Here is a 21,340-nt window from a genome sequence, read left to right on the forward strand (position 1 = left end):
GTGATACGCAGACCTTATTAAAAGTTACTTTTTTAAAATAATTAATGGTATTAGTATTCCATGTATTATATTAAATCACATACGCGACCATAACTTAAAATATAATCCTGTACAAAAATGCTTTCATTATTGTTATATTTTTCTATCCGTGTTTCTTTGCCAATTTTTTTGTCTTCCCTGCTAAACTTTGGGAGTTTATTTAAAAATTAAGAATTATTATTCTTTTATGAACTTTTCAAATATTTTTTTGTAGTTCGATATGTACTGACAAAGTGAAATACAACGCAGAAAAACAGCGACAAAGACGTGTTCGTGAATATTAATGCGTGTTCCTTGTATGTTAATGACGCTCATGAATATTAATCAGCTCTCCTTCACTATAGTAGGAGTCGTAGTTTCGCCGGGGATCGCAGGTGAGCGAGGAAGTTCCCACCGTCATTTCCAGACATTCAGCTGGTGCCATGGCTAAAAACTTAAGCATATGAATATTAGTTTCTCCTATAAGTATAATGAGAAAGTGCCTTTGATATGAAATAAATCTGTGCGAAGGGGACTCGACTCCTGTTGCCATGGCTCTGTCGGAGTTGTATACAAAGGTATGCTCAGCAGGTGCTTCACTTTTGAGAGGTATTTTAGCAAGTGATATTTTAGCCTATCATGCATGCATTTGAGGAGATAATAGTCTTGTCGAAGTCTCAACGTTACTGATTCAAGCTTAGTTACAGTTGTGACATATGGTCATCGTTCCTATTCGTTGGTATTTGGTAAAAGCGCTAAAACATAAGCCACAGTGCAAGTCTTATGGAATAAAGTGTGTAATGTGAGTTTTGTGTTGTAGTATAACAGGGTGTGGATCCCTGACGCGGAACATGTTTGGCAATCTGCGGAGATTCGGGCAGATTTCAGGACTGGTGAGACTGTGCTGGAGCTACAGCTGGAGGATGGGACGGTAGGACACATAATTCAACAGCTGGTTATGGACTTCTGAAGTAATATTATACATAATGCACTGCATTATCAAGGTTCTTCAGTGGTTCATTGCAGCACCTTCAATGATGCCCAAATAACTGATAAGGGAAGTGTTCTTTGTTGTTGTTGTTGTTTAGATTTTTGTTGATTTCCATTTGAAAATTGAGGAAAAAAAGTTATTTAAAAATGTTACCAAAATTTATTTCATGGTGAAAGTTGGTCACCTGACCTTAAGTGACATGAAATATAAATGTTAATATTAAAAAGATACAGTGTCAGAAATGAAATTTCAATGTCAAATGATTAACATTTGAATCTAATTAATTATACAATATGGCAATTCATTTTTTTTTTATTAACCAGAAATTAATTACTGAAGTGGTTTAGAAATTAACCCCAAAATATCATTTAAAGACATCACTTTATGGAATGATAAAAGCATCAAGCAGATTTAACAAAAAGTGGCATTCAAAATAAATATATTTATTTTTTATTTTGGGAGAAGATGCCCCTTTATTATTTTTTTGTATTAATATGGATTTTAATTTTCATATTTTTTATTAATATCCTCAAGAGACCCATTTTTTATTTCATTGCATTGGTTGGAGCATAAGAAACAAATTCAGAAAAAAACGATATTAAACAAATATATATATTTTAATCATATTTTATTCTATGCAGGTCTAAGTTATTCAAAAAAATTAATCGACATGACAAGGCATGTATAGGCAAAAACAATTATTTAGTTTTTTTTCATTCACCAATCAGTTTTTAGTTTTCAGGCTATGTTTAGCCAAATTTTGTACAAAGATGATTCTCCACTATGTTATGAAAGATAACAGAATGATTTGATTTACTACTGTACTTTATAGAATATATGCGTAAAATATTACGATTACATTGATATTCCCATTTGATTTAATGTATCTATACATTGCATCATCTAATTTGCATTTAATGTGTTCTTGATGCAACCCAAATTGGAAAAAAGTGTAATAATGGTAGTAATAACTTGGCAACGTTTTCATAATTATATCTTATATTTCATAGGAATGTTGATCTGTAATTTTTGTCCTTGTTTCCTCTACAGAAGACATGAATGAAAACTATGCCCCGTTTCGGAACAAAAACTCATATTCCGATTTGAAACCCCTTAATATTTTTCCGAGATGTTTATTTACGACAAACAGTGTGAATTTTTGTTCGATTGACATGCTAAATACAAAATATTAACATATTTCCTTAAGAGTGCTTAATTTGATCTATCCAACCCGATCTCATGGCGATTCGTACATATTTTACAAGGTGGCTTATTCGTACGAATTCGTACGACCACACTCGTACAAATTCATACGATTTTTGCCAAATCGTACGTATTTTACGAGTTGCACAACTCATATGTATTTGTACGAATGACCTACACCTAACCCCGCCCCTAAACATAACCGTCACTGGGGTTTAGACAAATCCTATAAAATCGTACGAGTGAGGTCGTGCAAATTCGTACAAATAAGCCACCTCGTAAAATTCGTACGAATTGGTCGTGAGATAGCGTTGCAATATCAGTCATATTTAAAGACCAAGGAGAAGTTGCGTTTATGATCAAACCCATTTAATATCTCTAAAAAGCCCTGCATGTTCTCAGAGAAATGCACTAAATTATAATGTCCTCTACAGAGGACAAATGTCTGTGCCTGGGTCCCAGGATGATATAGAAATAAATATACAATTATTAGTTATTTTTCGTAATTAGAAACGAAAAATGCATGCACGTGGCATTAAATGTGTTAGTGAGAACGTCATCGGGTGATTCATTCATTCATTCGATTCGTTCAAACGACTGATTCATCCATCCTCTCTTTGTGAACCTCTCTTGCAGGAGTTCGAGTATCCTCTGGAAGGGGGTGAGAAGTTGCCACCCCTCCGAAACCCGGACATCCTGGTGGGTGAGAATGACCTCACGGCCCTCAGTTACCTTCACGAGCCGGCCGTGCTTCACAACCTCAAAGTCCGATTTGTCGAGTCCAAAATCATCTACACATATTGCGGTAGGTCTTCTGTTTCATTAACGTGTACCTCCTTCGCTGATTTGATCACTTCACCATGATATTTATCATTTTAGGAATTATCCTGGTGGCAGTCAATCCATACAAAACGCTTCCTATCTATGGAGATGCGGTCATCCATGCTTACTCGGGTCAAAATATGGGCGACCTGGACCCTCATATATTTGCTGTTGCTGAAGAGGCCTACAAACAAATGGCCAGGTGAAGCATTATGTTGTATTAATCAAACTATCTCTATAAGTCTTGGTTGATTGAGAAAGACTTGGCACAAACATATGCCAAATAACCAGCTGTACAGGTTTTAAAAGCTTAAGTCAAAACAAGACCCATTTTTTGTTCAAACTGCAGGAATGGCAAGAATCAGTCCATCATTGTGAGCGGTGAGTCCGGAGCTGGAAAGACCGTATCTGCTCGCTATGCTATGAGGTACTTCGCTGTGGTTAGCAAATCTGGCAGCAAATCGCGGGTCGAGGACAAGGTTTTGGCATCCAACCCAATCACTGAGGTAAAACAAACCATCAGGATCAGATCATCATAAACATCCTTATCTAATATAGTTAGCAATATCGGATGTGTTTGCAGGCCATTGGAAATGCAAAAACAACCAGAAATGACAACAGCAGTCGATTTGGGAAGTACACTGAGATCAGCTTCGACAAAAGATACCAAATCATCGGAGCCAACATGAGGACATACCTCCTGGAAAAGTCAAGGGTGGTTTTTCAGGTGAGAGATGCTATTCGCGGTTTGTAGACGTGACATAACAGAATGAAATAAAGGTGCAAAACTACTAATATTTGATTTGTTCTCCGGCAGTCAGAGAATGAGAGAAATTATCACATCTTCTACCAAATGTGTGCATGTGCAAACCAGCCGGAGTTTAAAGGCTTAAGACTGTGTGAGTGTTTCTTTACATGTTATGTGACGTTGAATTTTATGTGAATAGTATTTGAATAGTAGAGTTCAGGGAGTCTATCTATCTATCTTGCAATATTAGGGAGCATACAGTACGGACACTAAAATAACTCCTGCTCATAACTGTTCATGAAGTGTCATTAAGTTCATGTTTTCATTAGTGTCCGCAGACAAGTTTAATTACACACGTGTGGGAGGTGAGACGGAGATCGAAGGTGTGGACGACCGCGCTGACATGGCAGAAACACGCAGGACTTTCAGTCTACTAGGTGACAAACGCGTCTGCTTTATTTTGATCATATATATGAACGAGCGCAAATCTTCTGTTGTTCCTTCAGCCGTGTTGATGCAGTGTTTCTCTCCAGGTCTTAAGGACAGTTTTCAGGCTGACGTGTTTAAGGTGCTCGCTGCGATTCTGCATCTGGGCAACGTGGTAATCAAGGAGAACGGCTCTGAGAAATCGTCCATCGGTGTAAGGAATATGTTTTATGTTGATGATAGACATCAGGCTGAATCAGGGTGTTTCATCAGGAGTTGATTCTGCTCTCTCTCCAGTCCAGAGACCCTCACTTGGCCATTTTCTGTGAGCTGATGGGCGTCAAAATGGACAACATGAGCCGCTGGTTGTGTCACAGACGGATAGTCCTGTCAGCAGAGACGGTGGTGAAACCGCAGCCCAAGGAGCGTGCCATTAACGCCCGTGATGCCCTTGCCAAACACATCTACGCCCATCTTTTCGACTGGGTCATCCACAAGATCAACCAGGCTCTAATGATCCCTGGGAAACAACATTCTTTTATTGGGGTGTTGGATATTTATGGGTATGACAGCTTGAAATGTATATTTGCATGCAAGGCCTAAAATTAACACTTGCCACCAAATCAAGTAAAATTGGCGGTGGTAAGTTAATGAGACCCTGTTACTCGCCAGTTAGACAGTCGCTTCTTAATATTAATCCTAAAAATGCCTCAGAACGTGATATGGTTTGGTGCAAACCAGTATCAAATTGCAAAGTCTGAAATGTAATCTGATGCACTGCTATGAGATCTTTACAAATGAGCCACTCATGATGACGGAAATTTCCCGCCAAAATAAAAGCTCTATTGTTTCAATGTTTGAAAGCAAAGGCCAAAAAACAACCATGAAATGTTTTTCAGTTCTCAAATTTTGTTTTGTTTTAAATTAAATATTTCTACTTTATTATTATTTTAATTGTTATTAGTAATAGAAGTAGTACTAAAACTGAGTTGTGAAAATTGCAATTAGATCTGTTTCCTCATTTTTTTCGGCATGCTTTTCAAGGAAATAATGGACACACAGTTTAATGGCTGGTAAAAAATACATATGGCCGGTAAATATTCTATAGTACAAGCAACAAAATGCTAGTTTTAGACCCTGTTTGCATGAGCCATAGACTAAATTAAGGCCCTTTCACACCAAGAACGATAACTATAATGGTAAACATATATGAAAATCCCTTGAAATCCCTTCCAGAGTGAGTGTTTTCCCATCTGATGTACAATAAAAACATCGGCAGCCAATCAGAAACCATCTTGCTTTAAAGAGCACAAGCATTGGCAGATGACTAAACTGCGCTTATAATAAACAGAACATTATTGCACATTTGTGTGGAGGCTAACGTTTTGGCTTTTTGTCTTCCTCTAGATTTGAGACCTTTGATGTGAACAGTTTCGAGCAGTTCTGCATCAACTACGCCAACGAGAAGCTGCAGCAGCAGTTCAACCTGGTGGGTTCATCTGTGTCACCTTTCCACGAATTAAACTTGATTTGTAGTGGAACTTATAAAAACATGTCTCCGATTATCATCCTATCAGCACGTGTTTAAACTGGAGCAGGAGGAGTACATGAAAGAGGATATTCCCTGGACGCTGATTGATTTCTATGACAATCAGCCCGTTATTGATCTCATCGAGGCTAAGATGGGCATTCTGGACCTTTTGGATGAGGAGTGTCTGGTGAGAATAACTCTGAGGATAAAATATTCAGTCTTAACCTGCTTTAAACCGTGAATGAACATGGTGTTTTATATTACAGATGCAGCTTGTGATTTTGAACCAATGAGATTCAAATGTGGGCGGAGCTAAACAGAGCCCTGCCCACAATTGAATCTCATTGGTTCAAAATTGCACATCACATTGCTAAATATTAAGCAGCAGATGTTTTCTGATTGGCTAAGTTATTTTTTTACTGTGTCAAGGACTGAAAATGTACCTGGTTAGGACACAAATAATTTAGATAAACAGGTTTTAGGAGAATTTGCTGAGAAATTGTGAAATGTCTCCAGAGTTTCTACTTAATCTTCATTTAATCTCAATAAAAGGATCTCATTTTTGTGGTTTTTTTTTCACTCCTAATTGTCTCATTTTATAATAACTTTAACTTAAATAATTTTTTTTTGGTTGAAATACAAAATTTCTAAAACAAAATTTAGAAAAATGTACAAAATATGAAAAAAAAATTTTTTTTAATGAAAATAAAAAATTACAAAAAATGTTAAATTACAAAAGCACATAACAAAATTACTAAAGCTTAAAACTTAAAAAATCTAAAGTGATGTAATGCAGTTTTATAATTTTATGAAACCTGTCAAGAACATGTCCAGGTAATATTTTGCTTCAAAATCAAAAGGAAGAAATAAGATATTAAACTTTGCTTAAAGAAATCCATATTTAGGGATCATTATGAATATTGTTTGCACTTACTAAATAGTTTTTGCTCTCCCACAGTTCCTGCAGGGCACTGATAAAAACTGGCTGCAAAAGCTGTACAACTTTCTAGGCTCAAGGCCGCTGTTTGAGAAACCCCGAATGTCTAACGACTCTTTTGTGATCCAGCATTTTGCTGATAAGGTGAGAGACTATGACATCTCTATACAGTCTTAAAAACGGAAAAGAAGGTGCATAAACAACTAAACTTTTTTTTCAGGTAGAATACCAGTGTAAAGGGTTTTTGGAGAAGAACAGAGACACTCTGTATGAAGAGCTTGTGGACATCATGCGCACTAGTCAGGTATCAATCTAATAGCTCCCTTAATGAGGTTTAATGCCATTATAATGTTGTTCATCTAATTTCTGTGTTGTTTTCAGAATGCTCTCTTGGCAGATTTTTTTAAAGAGGAGGAAACTAATTCAAGCCATAAAAATATCAAGGTGTCGCCGGCACAACCCAGAGTCAAAGCTTCGAACAAGCAGCTGAGGACCACTGTAGGAGACAAGGTACAAAACCACAGACAATATTAGCGTCTGCTTGGCTGATGAACTCATTTTGAAAGATTATACGTGTTATCTAGTTTCGAAGTTCCTTGTACCTGTTAATGGAGACGCTGAATGCTACAACACCTCATTATGTGCGCTGCATTAAACCCAATGAGGAGAAACTGGCTTTTGAGTAAGTCACGCAAAGCCCAAATGATTTTATTAGTGTTTTTTTGTATGCAGTGCATTTATTAGTGTGTGTGTTTGCTCAGGTACGACTCAAAGCGTGTGGTGCAGCAGCTGAGAGCCTGTGGTGTGCTGGAGACCATCCGGATCAGTGCCCAGAGTTACCCGTCCAGGTGATCGAAGCTCTCCGTGCATCACTATCTGCCATTTTTACTTCATTTTGAACAGTTCTGTAAAGGCTCTGTGACTTTCCTAGAGACGCAGAACACAGGAGTATAAAGGAAAGCATATCTATAGGGAAATATTTGTAAAGGATATTAGTGCATCTGTTAACTAGAACTAAAATTAGTGCAATTTAGTTTAAATAAAATTGGAAAATAAAATAATAATAAAAAAAAGTTTTTTCGGAACCTTATGAAATTCTTAAATGTTGCCTTGGCTAAATTACTATAACTGAAAAATGTAATAAATTAAAGCTAAATAGAAATATAAGAAAATAAATATTAAAAAGACAAAAGAGGTCATATTTTACTTCAAAATCATAAGATATTATATTTTGCTTAAAGAAAATCCTGTATTTAGGATAATTAAGAAACCTTATAATTAGGATAATTATGATTATTTTTGCTTTGTGAGGTCTTCTATTTAATCATTTTTATTTAATGCATTTATTTAAAATTTCGTAAAACACTGGGAATGACAGAAACTATTTATGTAATATAAAAAAAGTAATAATAATTGTATCATCTAAATCATCTGAAAATGTGTTGAAATATATCAAGAAAATAATGCTACAGTGTCAGAAAATTTATTTTTTCTGATTTTTTTAGCTCTATCTTATGTTTTAAATATTTATAGATTTTTTAAATTTACTTTTTTTCACCTAGACACAATTTTGTGAGAATTTTTAATGTTTTTTTTTTTTATTATTGTGGAAAAACTGAAGTAATCATCTAAATCATCTGAAAATGTGTTTAAATATATCAAGAAAATAATGCTACAGTATCATAATAATAATAATAAAAAAAATTATATATATATATATAATTTTTTTATTTTTTTATTTATTATCTCTATCTTATGTTTTAAATATGTATTTATTTATTTATCTACTTTTTTTCACCTAGACACAATTTTGTGATAATCTTTTAAATATTATATTTTTTTAATTGTGTAAAATTCAACAAAACTCAAGAAAAACTGGAGTAATAATCTAAATCATCATAAAATATATATATATTTTATCTCTATCTTATGTTTTAAATATTTATTGATTTTTTTTATCTACTTTTTTTCACCTAGACACAATTTTGTGAGAATTTGTAAAAAAAAATTATTTATTATTTATTTATTTTTTATTGTGGAAAATTCAACAAAACTCTCAAGAAAAACTAGTAATCAAATCACATCAGAAAATCCAACCAACCCAGGTTTCCTTCTCATCACTAATTGGTCCAGTTCTCATCTTCACAGATGGACGTACATAGAGTTTTACAGCCGTTACAGTATATTGATGAGCCAGGCGGAGCTGAAGCTGGGAGAGAAGAAGCAGACGTGCAAGACGGTTCTTCAGAGACTCATTCCTGTAAGACAAGCACACTGTGTTTCCTCTGACAGCTCGTGTTCTTCAGCCATGCTCCGAATAAACCCATCTCTGCTCCGTTACAGGATACCAACCAGTACAAGTTCGGTCGGAGTAAGATCTTCTTCCGGGCGGGACAGGTGGCGTACCTGGAGAAGCTGCGTTTGGATCATCTTCGAGCGGCTTGCGTGACCATCCAGAAGCACGTGAGGGGCTGGAGGCAGAGACGCAGGTTCCTGCACATGAGACAAGCGGCCATCACTATCCAACAGTACGTGCGTGGAAAGAAACAGATCAGGTGAGGGTTTCCAGAGCAAAACTCAAACCTTTCTTGACCAGAAATACAGAAATAATCTTAAACACAATTGCAGTTTTAGTTCAAGTGTAATGCAATGCTCTTCAGCGTCGCATGATCCTTCAATATTCATTCTAATATACAGTTTTAAGAAATATTTCTGATTATTATTAATGCTGAGAACAGTTAATGCGTCTTCATATTTTTGTGGAAACCGTGATGCATTTTTTTTAGGATTCTTTGATGAATTCAAAAGAACAGCATTTATTTAAATAGAAATGTTTCGTAACATGCATTGCTTTATTGTCACTTTTTGATCTTTTAATGCATTCTTGCAGAATAAAAAAAAGAAAAGAAGAAATACTCTCCCTAAACTTTTCAGCAATCATGTACACAGATGCACCATAGAAGCAGTCCATAAAACATATATTGAATTTTAAACTGTTATTACCTTATTTATAATTTTAATTAATATTTTTAATTATTTTAAAACTTAACATTTTTATATTTCCTATTTCATTTTTATATTTTTGTTCAGGTTTTTAGTAATTTTGTTGTGTGTTTTTGCCATTTTTAATGCCGTTTTTAAATGCATTTAGATTTATTTAAGTTGTAGTTATTTTAGTTGATCAGGTGGTTTCACTAAGTCAAAAAAAAAAAAAAAAAAAAGGATGTGTTTTTTTAAATTCCATTTCAGTTGAAGTTTATTTTAATTCATATTACAATAACCCTGACCGTTCAGGATGCATCAAGTCAAGTTTGTCACTTTAGTCATTAAATTGTAATGTAGACACATGCAATTTCTGTAAAGCAGTGTGTATTGTGAAAAGCACTATACAAATAAATTAAATTGCATTGAATTTTAAAATGCAGCAAGACACAACAATTGGCCGATGTGATGCAACCAAAGATGTCAATCTGTTGAATGTTTACATAGACAATTGCAATGCAATGCATGAACTCGTCTTGTGTTTTCACCGTGCTGTTGCAGACGCTGTATAACAGCTGTGGCGCTGAAGCAGGCCTGGGCCGCTGTGGTGATCCAGAGACACTGTCGTGGGTATCTGGTCCGGAGGGTTTATCAGCTGGTCCTGAGGGCAGCCGTCATTATCCAGGCCTACACCAGAGGATGGACGGCCCGCAAGCGCTACAGAAAGGCAGAGACTCAGAGTTTGTCATTTTGCGTGAAGTGTTTCATGAAGGTCACTCATTTGATTGTGAGTGTTTGTGTGTTATTTCAGATGGTGGCGGCACACAAGGCTGTGGTTCTGCAGAAATACGCGCGAGCTTGGCTGGCGCGCCGGCGCTTTCAAACCATGCGACGGCTGGTCATCAACGTGCAGCTCTCGTACCGGGTCCAGCAGCTGCGCAAGAAAATAGAAGAGCAGGTACGATCAGACAACAGAGAGGGAAAGATTCCTTTGTCATGCACTTTGTCTCAAACGTTTCTCTCTAAAACTCCAAAAACGTTAATTGCATCAATCCATGTTAACGCCATTAAACTGAAATTATTTATTGCACATAAATTGCACATTGCACATTTATTTTAGAGAGCTATAAATAAATGTTGGTTGGATGAGAAATGTTTGAGTTAATATAGAGATCTCTCACTTTTGATCGCAGACTTTGATAGTATTGAGATCTCTTTTAAAACTCTAGAGGAGACTTTTGAGATCGCTGGGCTCTATTCGGTGTCCATTTAAACTTATTGCTGCTTGTTAGAAAAAAAAAATCGATTTTAAAGAGATTTTTGTTGTTGTTGTTACTACATGAATATGTAACTTATTTCAAAGTAAATAAAGCATCTCATAGGTTTGATTTCCAAATAAACGCATACTGATGATTGTTAAAGTAGAATTGAAATATTTGATTAAAACATTAAAACTTTTACACGAAAACCCTAGAAATGTACCCTAGGAAATTAACTGAAATAATAAGTTGAAGCATTAAAATTATTAAAAAAATAAATAAATAAATGAATAAAATAAAACTACTAGTAGCAACCCCAAAAAATAATACAAATGACGAGGTGCAAGGTGCAAATTTACTAAAACACACAAAACAAAAATTAAAATATTAAAATAAAGGCTAATTCAAAATATTAATAAATAATAAAAGTCACACTGCTGATAAAAGCGTATACTTTGAAAGCACAGTAAATCACTTTTAAATAAAAACAACTGCCACATGCTTAAATTTAAATGTCAACTATTTAAAAACGTACAATAAAGACAATTAAGACCCGCTAAATATATAATTTTCTGCAGTGGCTCTGCAAATACTAAACCTTTCTTTCACTTCTTCTAGAATAAAGAGAACCGAGGCCTTATGGAGAGACTCACCAGTTTGTCTAATGCTCGTGCTCAAGGACTAGAAAAGATCCAGGCTCTGGAGGCGGAGCTTGGAAAGCTAACCAATGAGATGGCAGCTTTAGAAGAGAGGGCGAGAACTAAGTCAGAAGAGGCCAATCAGGTGAAGATACTAGATGTGTTCGACCTCATGCAGCGCTTATTGTTTATTCTGACACCTTCGGTTGCACTAATGCTCTCAAATCTGTGTTTTTATTACACTTAAAGTCATACACTGGGTCATGTTGATCAAAAAACACTGATATAAGTATATAATAACCCACTTTATTGGTTTATGAGAGTGCTCACTTTGTTCTCTTCTCCAAGGCAATCGCTCTGCTTCAGAATGACAAAGAGAAACTAACTGAGGCGAGTAAGGCTTTGGAGCAGAAACTGAAAGAGACGAGCCTGAAGATGCAAGGTGACGAGTGAACTGGCTTTAAAACACTGCTCATGAAGAGTGTGCGACTGTAACTCATGAAACATTTGTTTTCCAGATCAATTTGAGGACGTAAAGAGAAAACTGATGGAGGATTTAGAAAGAGAGGAGAGACTCAGAAAGTAAGAGTGTTTTCTGAATGAATAGTTCACCCACAAACCATTTACTCACTTTCATATCTTTCCAAACATGAGTTAATTTCCTCCGTGGAACTCATGATAATATATCCAAACCGCTCACATTATTGCAAGTGGATGGTGAACATGTCAAGCACATAAAAGTAGTCAACAAGTGGGTGTCAGAAGTTGCTTTGTGAGAAACAGACCTGACTTTTAAATTGTTTGCATGGAAAATAATAGATTTTTAGGCTATAAGTCAGAGCTTTGTCTTGTGTTAAATCGGTTCTCTGTTGTGTCAGGGTGGCGGAGCACAACAGTGAGCTCCAGAAGGAAGATTGGGATAAAGAGATGGTAGCACTGAAAGAGGAAAGCCGTAGACTGAGAGAGGAGCGGATCAGGCTCCAGACGCAGGTGGAGGAGGATGAGAAGGTCAATGCAGAACTACAGGAACAAGTGCTGCAGCTCACCAAACACGTCAAGGTGCATCACACCGCTCACTCTTCCTTCTCTTGCTTCTTACAAATTTCCCAAGTTTAAGAACAAGTACATAATGCAGTTATATGTTATTATAATGCTTGCAAGACATAGCCTAACATGAAGGATGACCATGCAAAAAGAATAAATAAATTAATATGCATGAATATATGAATCAAATACTAATAATCCATTAAATCAATCAATGCAAACAAAACAATGCATTATTAATCAAATGGTTGGGGAAATGCAATAATGTTGAAATAAATGCAAAATTCTAAGTAAATGTAAAATTATGTATTTTCATTTAGATATCTTCATTTGAAAGAATCCTATCATTTTTAATCAGTTTGTATGAATTCTTCCATTTGTTTATTTATGTATTCCTTTAAATATTTATGTTCTTGTACATTTTGATTATTTGATATTTGATTATTTTTATACACACATGCTTATATATATATATATATATATATATATATATATATATATATATATATATATATATATATATATATTTTTTTTTTTTTTTTTTTTTTTTTTTATAGATTTTTTTTTAAATTTTTTAAATTTTTTTGGAAATGTGGATTTATTTGTTTATTTGTTTGTTTGTGTATGCACTTGTTGCATTTTGTCCTTCAGATCCTAAAACCCAGACTAAAAAAACTACGAACTTTATTCTTTTGCCAACTCTGAAGCACTAGTTAGCACTTCTTGCAAATTAAAAAGACGTTTACTATTTATTACTATTTATTTCTTCATTTATTTTCAATTTGAAGGTCATCCCAGATTTACGCAAAGAAATCAACAGCCTGCAGATGCAGCGAGCTGAAGCTGATAAAACCCTGAGAGCTCAGAATCTACAAGCCAGAGGTACACAACACACTCCGTGGACCGTCTTTACATGATGTTTCAATGACTCGACTAAAGCCTCTCTACCCTTTATAATGCCCTCAGCTAAGATGAGTTCGATCGCCAGACAGCTGCTCGGCGAAGCTAAAGAGGAAATTCTCATCCAGAGGTGTGTGAAAATATTGGGATTGCTGATTGTTATTGGGCACACTCTTGATTTGCTTTAATCGAATTGTCTCTTTAACTCCAGACTTAATGAAGAAGCTTTAGATAATGATGATGGAGCTGATCTTCTCACTGCTTTTGAAGCCATGGAGAAAGCTGCTAAGTATAACCTCTAAAGTTTTTGTCATTTAGTCCGTAGTGTTTATTTTTCCATCAAATTGTCTGTCCTTCTATCTCAGGGTGATGGAAACTCAGCAGCGGGAGCAAAAGGAGACTTATAAGAGTCAGCTGGAAGCTCTGGTGTTCAAAAACGAACATTTAAACAAAGAGAACGAGCAGCTTCAAGCTCTGTTTCAAGAGAAGAGCAACGTCAACCAAAGCATCGGACAGGAAGTGGCCCGTCTCTCTGCCGAGAACATGGTAGCGCTTGTGTTTCTGACTTGATGTTTGTTTGCGTAGTGTGACGTCTGCTGGCGATGATGGTGACTTCCTGTGTGCAGGTGATTCCAGAACTGAAGCAGCAGGTGTCCGAACTGAACCGCCACAAACAAGAGCTCGAGACCCAGTTACAAGATCAGAGCGCGGAGATGAGCGGTGAGACAAGCACATCCGAATACAACCACATGCTAATTATCCTCAGCGGATATGGGCAACAGGATGTGATGTCACACTCAAGGGCTTCTGTTTGAAATACGCTTTTGGAATCATGAACATTTTCGAATGTTTCTGAAAGAAGTCTGTTATATGCTCACTAAGGCTGCATTTATTTGAATTTGAATTTATGTTGTGAGATATTATTACCTTTTAAAATAAAAGTCTCCTATTTAAATATATGTTATTAAATGTGCTTTATTTATGTGGTAGCAAAGCTGAATTATTTCAAGTAGAAATCTGTCTTTTCTGTCACTTTTGATAATTTTAATGCGTCTTTAAAGAATAAAAAATATTATTTATTTTTTTAGTCTCACCTACTCCAAACTATCAGAAGTGTATGTTTTTTTTTTTTTAACAAAAATATAAAGCAGCACTGTTTTCAACATTTGAATGCAGCTATGCATCAGAGGAATTAATCATTTTAATTAAAAACTGTAATAATATTTCACAATATCACTGTTTTACCTTTGTTTTGATCAAATAAATGGAGTCTTGGTGAGCCAAAGAGACTTAAAGCAGTGTATATGAATAAATAATGTTAGATTATTGAGGTTGGACCAATTATGATAACGTTTGAACTTCTTGAATTTTATGTTGCAGCAAAAATAAAGGCGTTATCAAACGAGCTTCAGCTCACTGTTGACGAGGAGCGATCGCAGCGCAGGTGAGCCGTTTATTACCCTCAGTCTGTATTTACACTGCAGACTGTGGCACCAGGCTGAAGGAGCAGGTGTTGTGCGTCTGTTCACAGGCACCTCGAGGAGACGATCACAGAGAGCGAGAGGAGAAGAGAAGAGATGGAGAGACAGGTGGCTGACCTCCAGGAGGAGAACCAGCAGCTGCAGAAAGCCCAGCTCTCAGAGAGCGAAGCCAAGAACAAACTCAGACAGGAGACATCACGTCTCACAGCTGAGAATATGGTGTGTGTGTGTGTGTGTGTGTGAAAGGGCTCGCTCATGATTACATTTGCATTCTTATGGATTCATTTATACAAAGCAACTTAGTCATAAAGAAAACAACATGCATAATAAACATATGCACGCCTCAAAGCATGCATAATGCAATATAAAACATAATTTAATGGTTGGAGATATACAAAAATGTTAAAGAAAATGCAAAATTGAAAGCTGAATTTTTTATAAATAATATACTGTTTATTAAATATATTTTAGTGTATATTAATAGTTCATAAAAGCTTATTTCTCACATGTAGCATGCTTTTATTTTATATTTTATAATATATTTAGACTTAAAATGTATTAGTCGTTATTTAGAATATACTTGAAAAATACTTTATTATTTATGCATGAATATGCAGTTTAATTAATTAATTAATTAAAAACTTTGACTGTTAGTTGTCCTCATGAATATTAATATTATTTTCCTTAATGTTATATATTTATAATATACTTACACTTACTACATATATATATATATATATATATATATATATATATATATATATATATATATATATATATATATATATATATATATATATATATATATATTATTTAAAACTTATTTCTAAAGTATTTTATTTAATTTAGATTTATTTATTAATTCATTTACTTGTTCATTTTAAAACTAGACTGTTAGTGGCACCAGAATCAGTGTCCCCCTGATCCAAAAAGTCAATATGTTAATATTAATCTAATTTTTACGATAACCTTCTTCTGGTTCCAGGACTTTGAGGAGCAGCTGGACATGAAGGACAGACTGATAAAACGACTCCAAGACCAAATCAAAGCTCTTCAGACACATGCGACAGGTACAACTCTTTTCATTCGTCCGATTTTATGTTTAGCCAATCCGGTCTCATCCTCTCCATGTTTTCTATCCTCGTCAGCCAATCAGAAAGCAGCACCGGCTGTGCCCAAAGAGTACTTGGGCATGTTGGAGTACAAGAAGGAGGATGAAAGCAGGCTGATCCGGACGCTTATACTGGGTAAATCCAGCACTTAAAGCATGTGTACATGTGCAGAAATAACTCATCTACTCACTGGTGTGTACTGTGCAGAGCTGAAACCTCGCGGTGTGAGTGTGCTGATGATCCCTGGTCTGGCTGCACATCTCCTCTTCATGTGTGTGAGACACGCCGATTACCTCAATGACGGAAACAAACTCAAGTCCCTCATGAACGCCATCATCTCAGCTATCAAAGAGGTGATCACGGTAAGACGCTGTGCTCTGAGTGTGAACCGTGCTTCAGAGAAAGCCTCAGTTATATTCTGCAATAAGTAAAGATTCTGGTTTTATTCTGGATGTTTTTGACAGATGTGGATTTTATATGATTTGATTGTGGTTTTAATTAGGGTTATTCTCTAATGCGTTTTGTGTAGGTGATTTCTCATTATTACAATGCAAAATTTGTTTAATAAAATCAAAATAGAATAAAAAATATTAAATATTTGTATTAATATAATATAGAAATATAACATGAAGAAATATATATATTTATTTATATGTCATCATAGTATTTGTTGTACTGATTTTAATGCTGATTATAAGCCGTACAACAAATACGAAGATGCAATAAAAAATAAATACTATGATTATATGATATTGTAAACATGGTAATGTTTACTTTATTATAGTATTGCCTTTAATGCTGATTTAAATATACATATATATTAATAATACAGCAGTGCAATAAATATTAAAATAATAATAAAAACAGTAATAAAATATAATTTCACTGCAAAAATAGAATAATTGTAAACATACTTAATTTGCTTATATTATGCTAATATAATGTTCTTTTGACTATAAATGAAATAAATATGCTATGATATGATAGGTAAAAATTGATAGCCTGAATGCACTGTAAGTCGCTTTGGATAAAAGCGTCTGCTAAATGCATAAATTTAATTTAATTAGTGTCACACGTTGTATTATGTCCTAAATTCGAGGAAACTAATGCAGTTCTTAAACTAACATGATAATTCAAAACCTGCAACTTGCATACTCTGCCTCTTTCAAACACACGATCAGAATACATCCGACCTGCAGAATCCTCAGAGATGTGATTAAAACACGCTGCACGTCACTTTATGATGATGATTATATGCTGTCTATGATTTCAGAGTCACCAGGAGAGTTTCGAAGTTCTGTCCTTCTGGCTCTCGAACACATATCACTTCCTCAACTGTCTCAAACAGTACAGCGGAGACGAGGTGAAGTCTCTCTACTCTTAACGCTTATTAACTCGTATCATTCCTGAAACCAACCACTGAGCTCCTTTCTATCCCGTCCGTCACCAGGAGTTCATGAAGCACAACACGCCTCGCCAGAACAAGAACTGCCTGAGGAACTTCGACCTGTCAGAGCACCGGCAGATTCTCAGCGACCTCGCCATCAACATCTACCATCAGTTCATCAGCGTGATGGAGGACGCGCTCTTCCCCATGATCAGTACGGATGCATTGGCGTTCGATTTCATGCATTTTCCTTTGTTCCGTCTCGTTAACCAATCCGCTCTCTCCGTTCAGTCCCTGGGATGTTGGAGCACGAGAGTCTTCAGGGTATCTCCAGCATGAAGCCCACAGGTTTCCGTAAGCGCTCGAACAGCGTGTACGAGGACGGAGGGGACCACAGCGGGTCGGAGCCGTTCAGTGTGACAGACATCCTGCAGCAGCTCGATGCGTTTCACACCAGCATGACGCAGCATGGCATGGAGCCGCAGCTGCAGGGTCAGGTCATTAGACAGCTGTTCTTCCTCATCGGAGCCACATCAATCAACAGTATTCTGCTCCGCAAGGACCTGTGCTCCTGCCGCAAGGGCATGCAGATCAGGTGCCTACATCTGTTTCATCCGTACTACACAATGCACAGCATATACACACTACTGATCTGTTCAGCAAGGATGCACTGAGTTGATCAGAAGTCATGGTTTTTGTTTTGTAGTACTATAAATGCTACCACAAAACCAGTCGATTTTTCAAAATTGAGGTGTATGCATCATGAATAAATCATCCTTGCATCTTGTTATGATCGGACAATATTTTGGCTGAGATGCAACTATTTGAAAATCAGGAATCTGAGGGTGAAAAAAAATCTAAATAGTGAGAAAATCATCTTTAAAGTTGTCCAAATGAATTCTTAAGCAATGCATATTACGATGTTTTGATATATTTACGGTAGGAAATTTACTAAATATCTTCACGGAACATGATCTTTGCTTAATGTTTGAAAAATTAATTTTGACCCATACAATGTATTTTTGGCTATTGCTACAAATATACCCCAGAGACATAACACTGGTTTTGTGCTTCAGGGACACATAATGTCTTTGCTGTTTAAAGGGGATTTCTAATGCTATTTCATGCATTATGATTAATTTACATGGCTAAAGAGTTGTATACAGTTGTAAAAATGTCCAAAGTCTCAAAAAAAAGTTTCGGAAAGTTTCAAAATAAATTTCATAAATAGAGAACATGCACATAGTTCTGTCACTCATTGTATTACAGTATGTCCTAAATTCGAGCAAACTAATTTAATTAATAAACTACCATGATAATTCAAAACCAGAAACTTGCATAATCCGCCTCTTTCAAACACACGATCATGCACTATTCACACCGTGGAGATGCTCATTTGTGTTCACTTCATATTTCACTGGAAATGGAAAGTAAATTGTGCATTGCATCATTGTGGGATATGTGAAGTGTGCTCTGGAATAGTGCACAGAAGTGATTCTGTGCACATACAAATGGATGCACAGATGGTAGTATGTCTTTCTGTTTTAATGAAGCGTCTTTCTCTTTCAGGTGTAACATCAGTTATCTGGAGGAGTGGCTGCGAGAGAAGGATCTGCAGAGCAGCTGTGCCATGGAAACTCTGGGACCGCTCTCTCAGGTCGCCTGGATTCTTCAAGTCAACAAGACCACAGATGAAGACGCAGCCGAGATCAAGCAGAGATGCTCCGAGCTCTCTCCTGTGCAGGTGCTTTGCCATTCATTCATTTACATGAAGGCTACATCAGCCATAAAATGTCAGTTTTTAATTTATCATTTATAAAATCTGACCGTTTTCTGGTTTTGTAGATTGTGAAAATCCTTAACTCCTACACACCCATTGATGATTTTGAAAAGCGCGTCACTCCGTCGTTTGTCCGCAAAGTGCAGGTAGGTTCATTAATTTTTTAAAGCACGGTCTCTACTGTTCAAAAGTTTGGGGTTGGTACCATTTTTCGTTTATTAAAAGAAGTCTCTCCTGCTCACCAACAGTAATATTGTGAAATATTTTTTTCAATTTAAAACAACTGTTTTCTCTGTGAATATATTGTAAAATGTAATTTATTCCTGTGATGCACAGCTGAATTTTATTAGCATCATTCCTCCAGTCTTCAGTATCACGTGATCTTCAGAAATCAGTATATTATGATGATTTGCTGCTCAAGAAATATTTAGTGTTATTATCATTGTTGAAAACAGTTGTGCTCGTTCATATTTTTGTGGACACCATGATGCTTTGTCTTTTTTTTAGGATACTTTGATGAAAAGAAAGTTCAAAAGAACAGTATTTATTTGAAACAGAAATCTTTTGTGACATTATAAAGGTCTTTACTGTCACTTTAATGCATCCTTGCTGAATAAAAGCATTAACTTGCGTACAATCAAATCAAACTTAACCCCAAACTTTTGAATGGTAATAGAAATGAACAGAATGGAGCATCGTCTGATTGGCCCTTGTTTGGTCTCTGTGTTAACAGGCGTTGCTTCAGGAGCGCGAGGGGTCGTCTCAGCTGATGATGGATTCACAGTATCGTTTCCAGGTCACCTTTCCCTTCTGCTCCTCACCACAAGCACTAGAGCTCCTACAGGTGCCCAGCAACCTCCGCCTGGGCTTCGTCACTCGCATTTGACCTTTAACCTCTGACCTTGGTTATATCAGGACCGGTACTTAACATCATCGTGCATCTGTGTTGACATGAATGCATCATGTGAACACCGCACAGTAGCTGATTTGCTAATATTAACTCATTAATGCTCTTGTATGTTTTGATTTATTTGTAAAGATTGTAATCATGTTCTCTAAATGTGTATTTTGAATGAATACTGTTAAGATTGTAACTCTTTTAGAACAGCTTTTTTACGAGACCAACCATGAACAGAAACTGTAAAATACTTTTCAAGATCCCAAACCTACTTCAAATGCTCCGCTTCATTTTGTAAATCCTAAATAATTCCCACTAATAGCTCTTCATTTGAATTTTTGTATAAATCTGAAATAAATCAATAAACCCAACTGCCAAATGAGTCCTTCTCTCTTCACTCTTAGCACTCTTGGTTCTCAAATGCTATGTTTATTATGGTTAATGCTCTGGTGACTAGAGATGGAAAACCCTGGAACTAATCTTTCAACCAGTAATCTCAGTCTCACTGAGTGCAAGCGTGCATTATACTTCATTTAAAAAAATAAATAGAAAGAAAAATTAAGCATATTTTAAGGACCATTTTTGATACACTTTTTTCATGTTTTTATTGTTTATTGTTATTTCTAAAGTTTAAATGATTCTTCTTGCAGTTTTTGATAGTATTTTGGTTATTGTTTTATCAGTGTAATTAAGCTCATCCTTCCCGATTTTCAATTCTGCAATGTTTTACTTTCATATAATATTATAGCATTAATATACTGGATAAGGTTAATTTATTATAAGGTTATATTTTCAGTTTTCATTTTAATTGTTGTTTTTGCAACTTTATTTTTGTGTATTTTTTTAAACTATTTTCAGCTTTGATATCTTGTTATTATTTTCCCCATTATTTCATTACTGAAATATTTTCTTTGGAGTTAATTCTTATTATTTTCAGTGATCATTTGCGTATTCTCAAACTAATACAGTCATGAAAATCTTCAGGGCACATTTTAATATCGTTAAGTTTATGCACTTAATCAGTGCAACAACTAATACTACCATTTTTTTTAATTATATAATGTGGGTGTGAGTGTATAGTATATAGATGAGCATTGGCAAATACCAAATATGGCCTTACAAAAATGTTTAACTTTTTTTAAACAAGTGTGTGTGTGTGTAAAATCATAATTCATATAATCAT

General features: G+C 35.5%; 1 protein-coding gene across 1 annotated transcript; it reads left to right on the forward strand.

Moving 5' to 3' along the window:
- Positions 1–366: 366 nt before the first annotated feature.
- myo5c (myosin VC) lies at positions 367–20,556 on the forward strand. The gene is made up of 41 exons (XM_052543997.1): positions 367–596; positions 839–949; positions 2,849–3,017; positions 3,092–3,236; positions 3,384–3,540; positions 3,618–3,761; positions 3,852–3,933; positions 4,112–4,219; positions 4,316–4,422; positions 4,506–4,771; positions 5,616–5,697; positions 5,786–5,926; positions 6,698–6,820; positions 6,897–6,980; positions 7,058–7,186; positions 7,261–7,358; positions 7,438–7,524; positions 8,825–8,936; positions 9,020–9,231; positions 10,220–10,385; positions 10,470–10,616; positions 11,536–11,700; positions 11,904–11,997; positions 12,074–12,137; positions 12,434–12,614; positions 13,388–13,481; positions 13,566–13,629; positions 13,711–13,788; positions 13,865–14,045; positions 14,126–14,219; positions 14,880–14,943; positions 15,031–15,199; positions 15,966–16,050; positions 16,129–16,227; positions 16,300–16,454; positions 17,366–17,455; positions 17,543–17,693; positions 17,771–18,074; positions 19,049–19,223; positions 19,325–19,405; positions 19,993–20,556. Exons 1-41 carry the CDS (start codon positions 570–572, stop codon positions 20,143–20,145), a joined length of 5,238 nt encoding a protein of 1,745 aa, XP_052399957.1. The 5' UTR covers positions 367–569; the 3' UTR covers positions 20,146–20,556.
- The last annotated feature ends 784 nt before the right edge of the window (positions 20,557–21,340 follow it).

The sequence above is a fragment of the Carassius gibelio genome, chromosome A25 (assembly GCF_023724105.1).
Source record: "Carassius gibelio isolate Cgi1373 ecotype wild population from Czech Republic chromosome A25, carGib1.2-hapl.c, whole genome shotgun sequence".
Lineage (NCBI taxonomy): Eukaryota > Metazoa > Chordata > Actinopteri > Cypriniformes > Cyprinidae > Carassius > Carassius gibelio.

Coding starts and splice junctions, on each gene's coding strand:
- myo5c (XM_052543997.1), top strand. CDS start 570: ATGGCTCTGTCGGAGTTGTATACAAAG. Junction 3,762..3,851: donor AGTCAAGGGTGGTTTTTCAG/GTGAGAGATGCT, acceptor GTTCTCCGGCAG/TCAGAGAATGAGAGAAATTA. Junction 17,456..17,542: donor AACAGTACAGCGGAGACGAG/GTGAAGTCTCTC, acceptor GTCCGTCACCAG/GAGTTCATGAAGCACAACAC.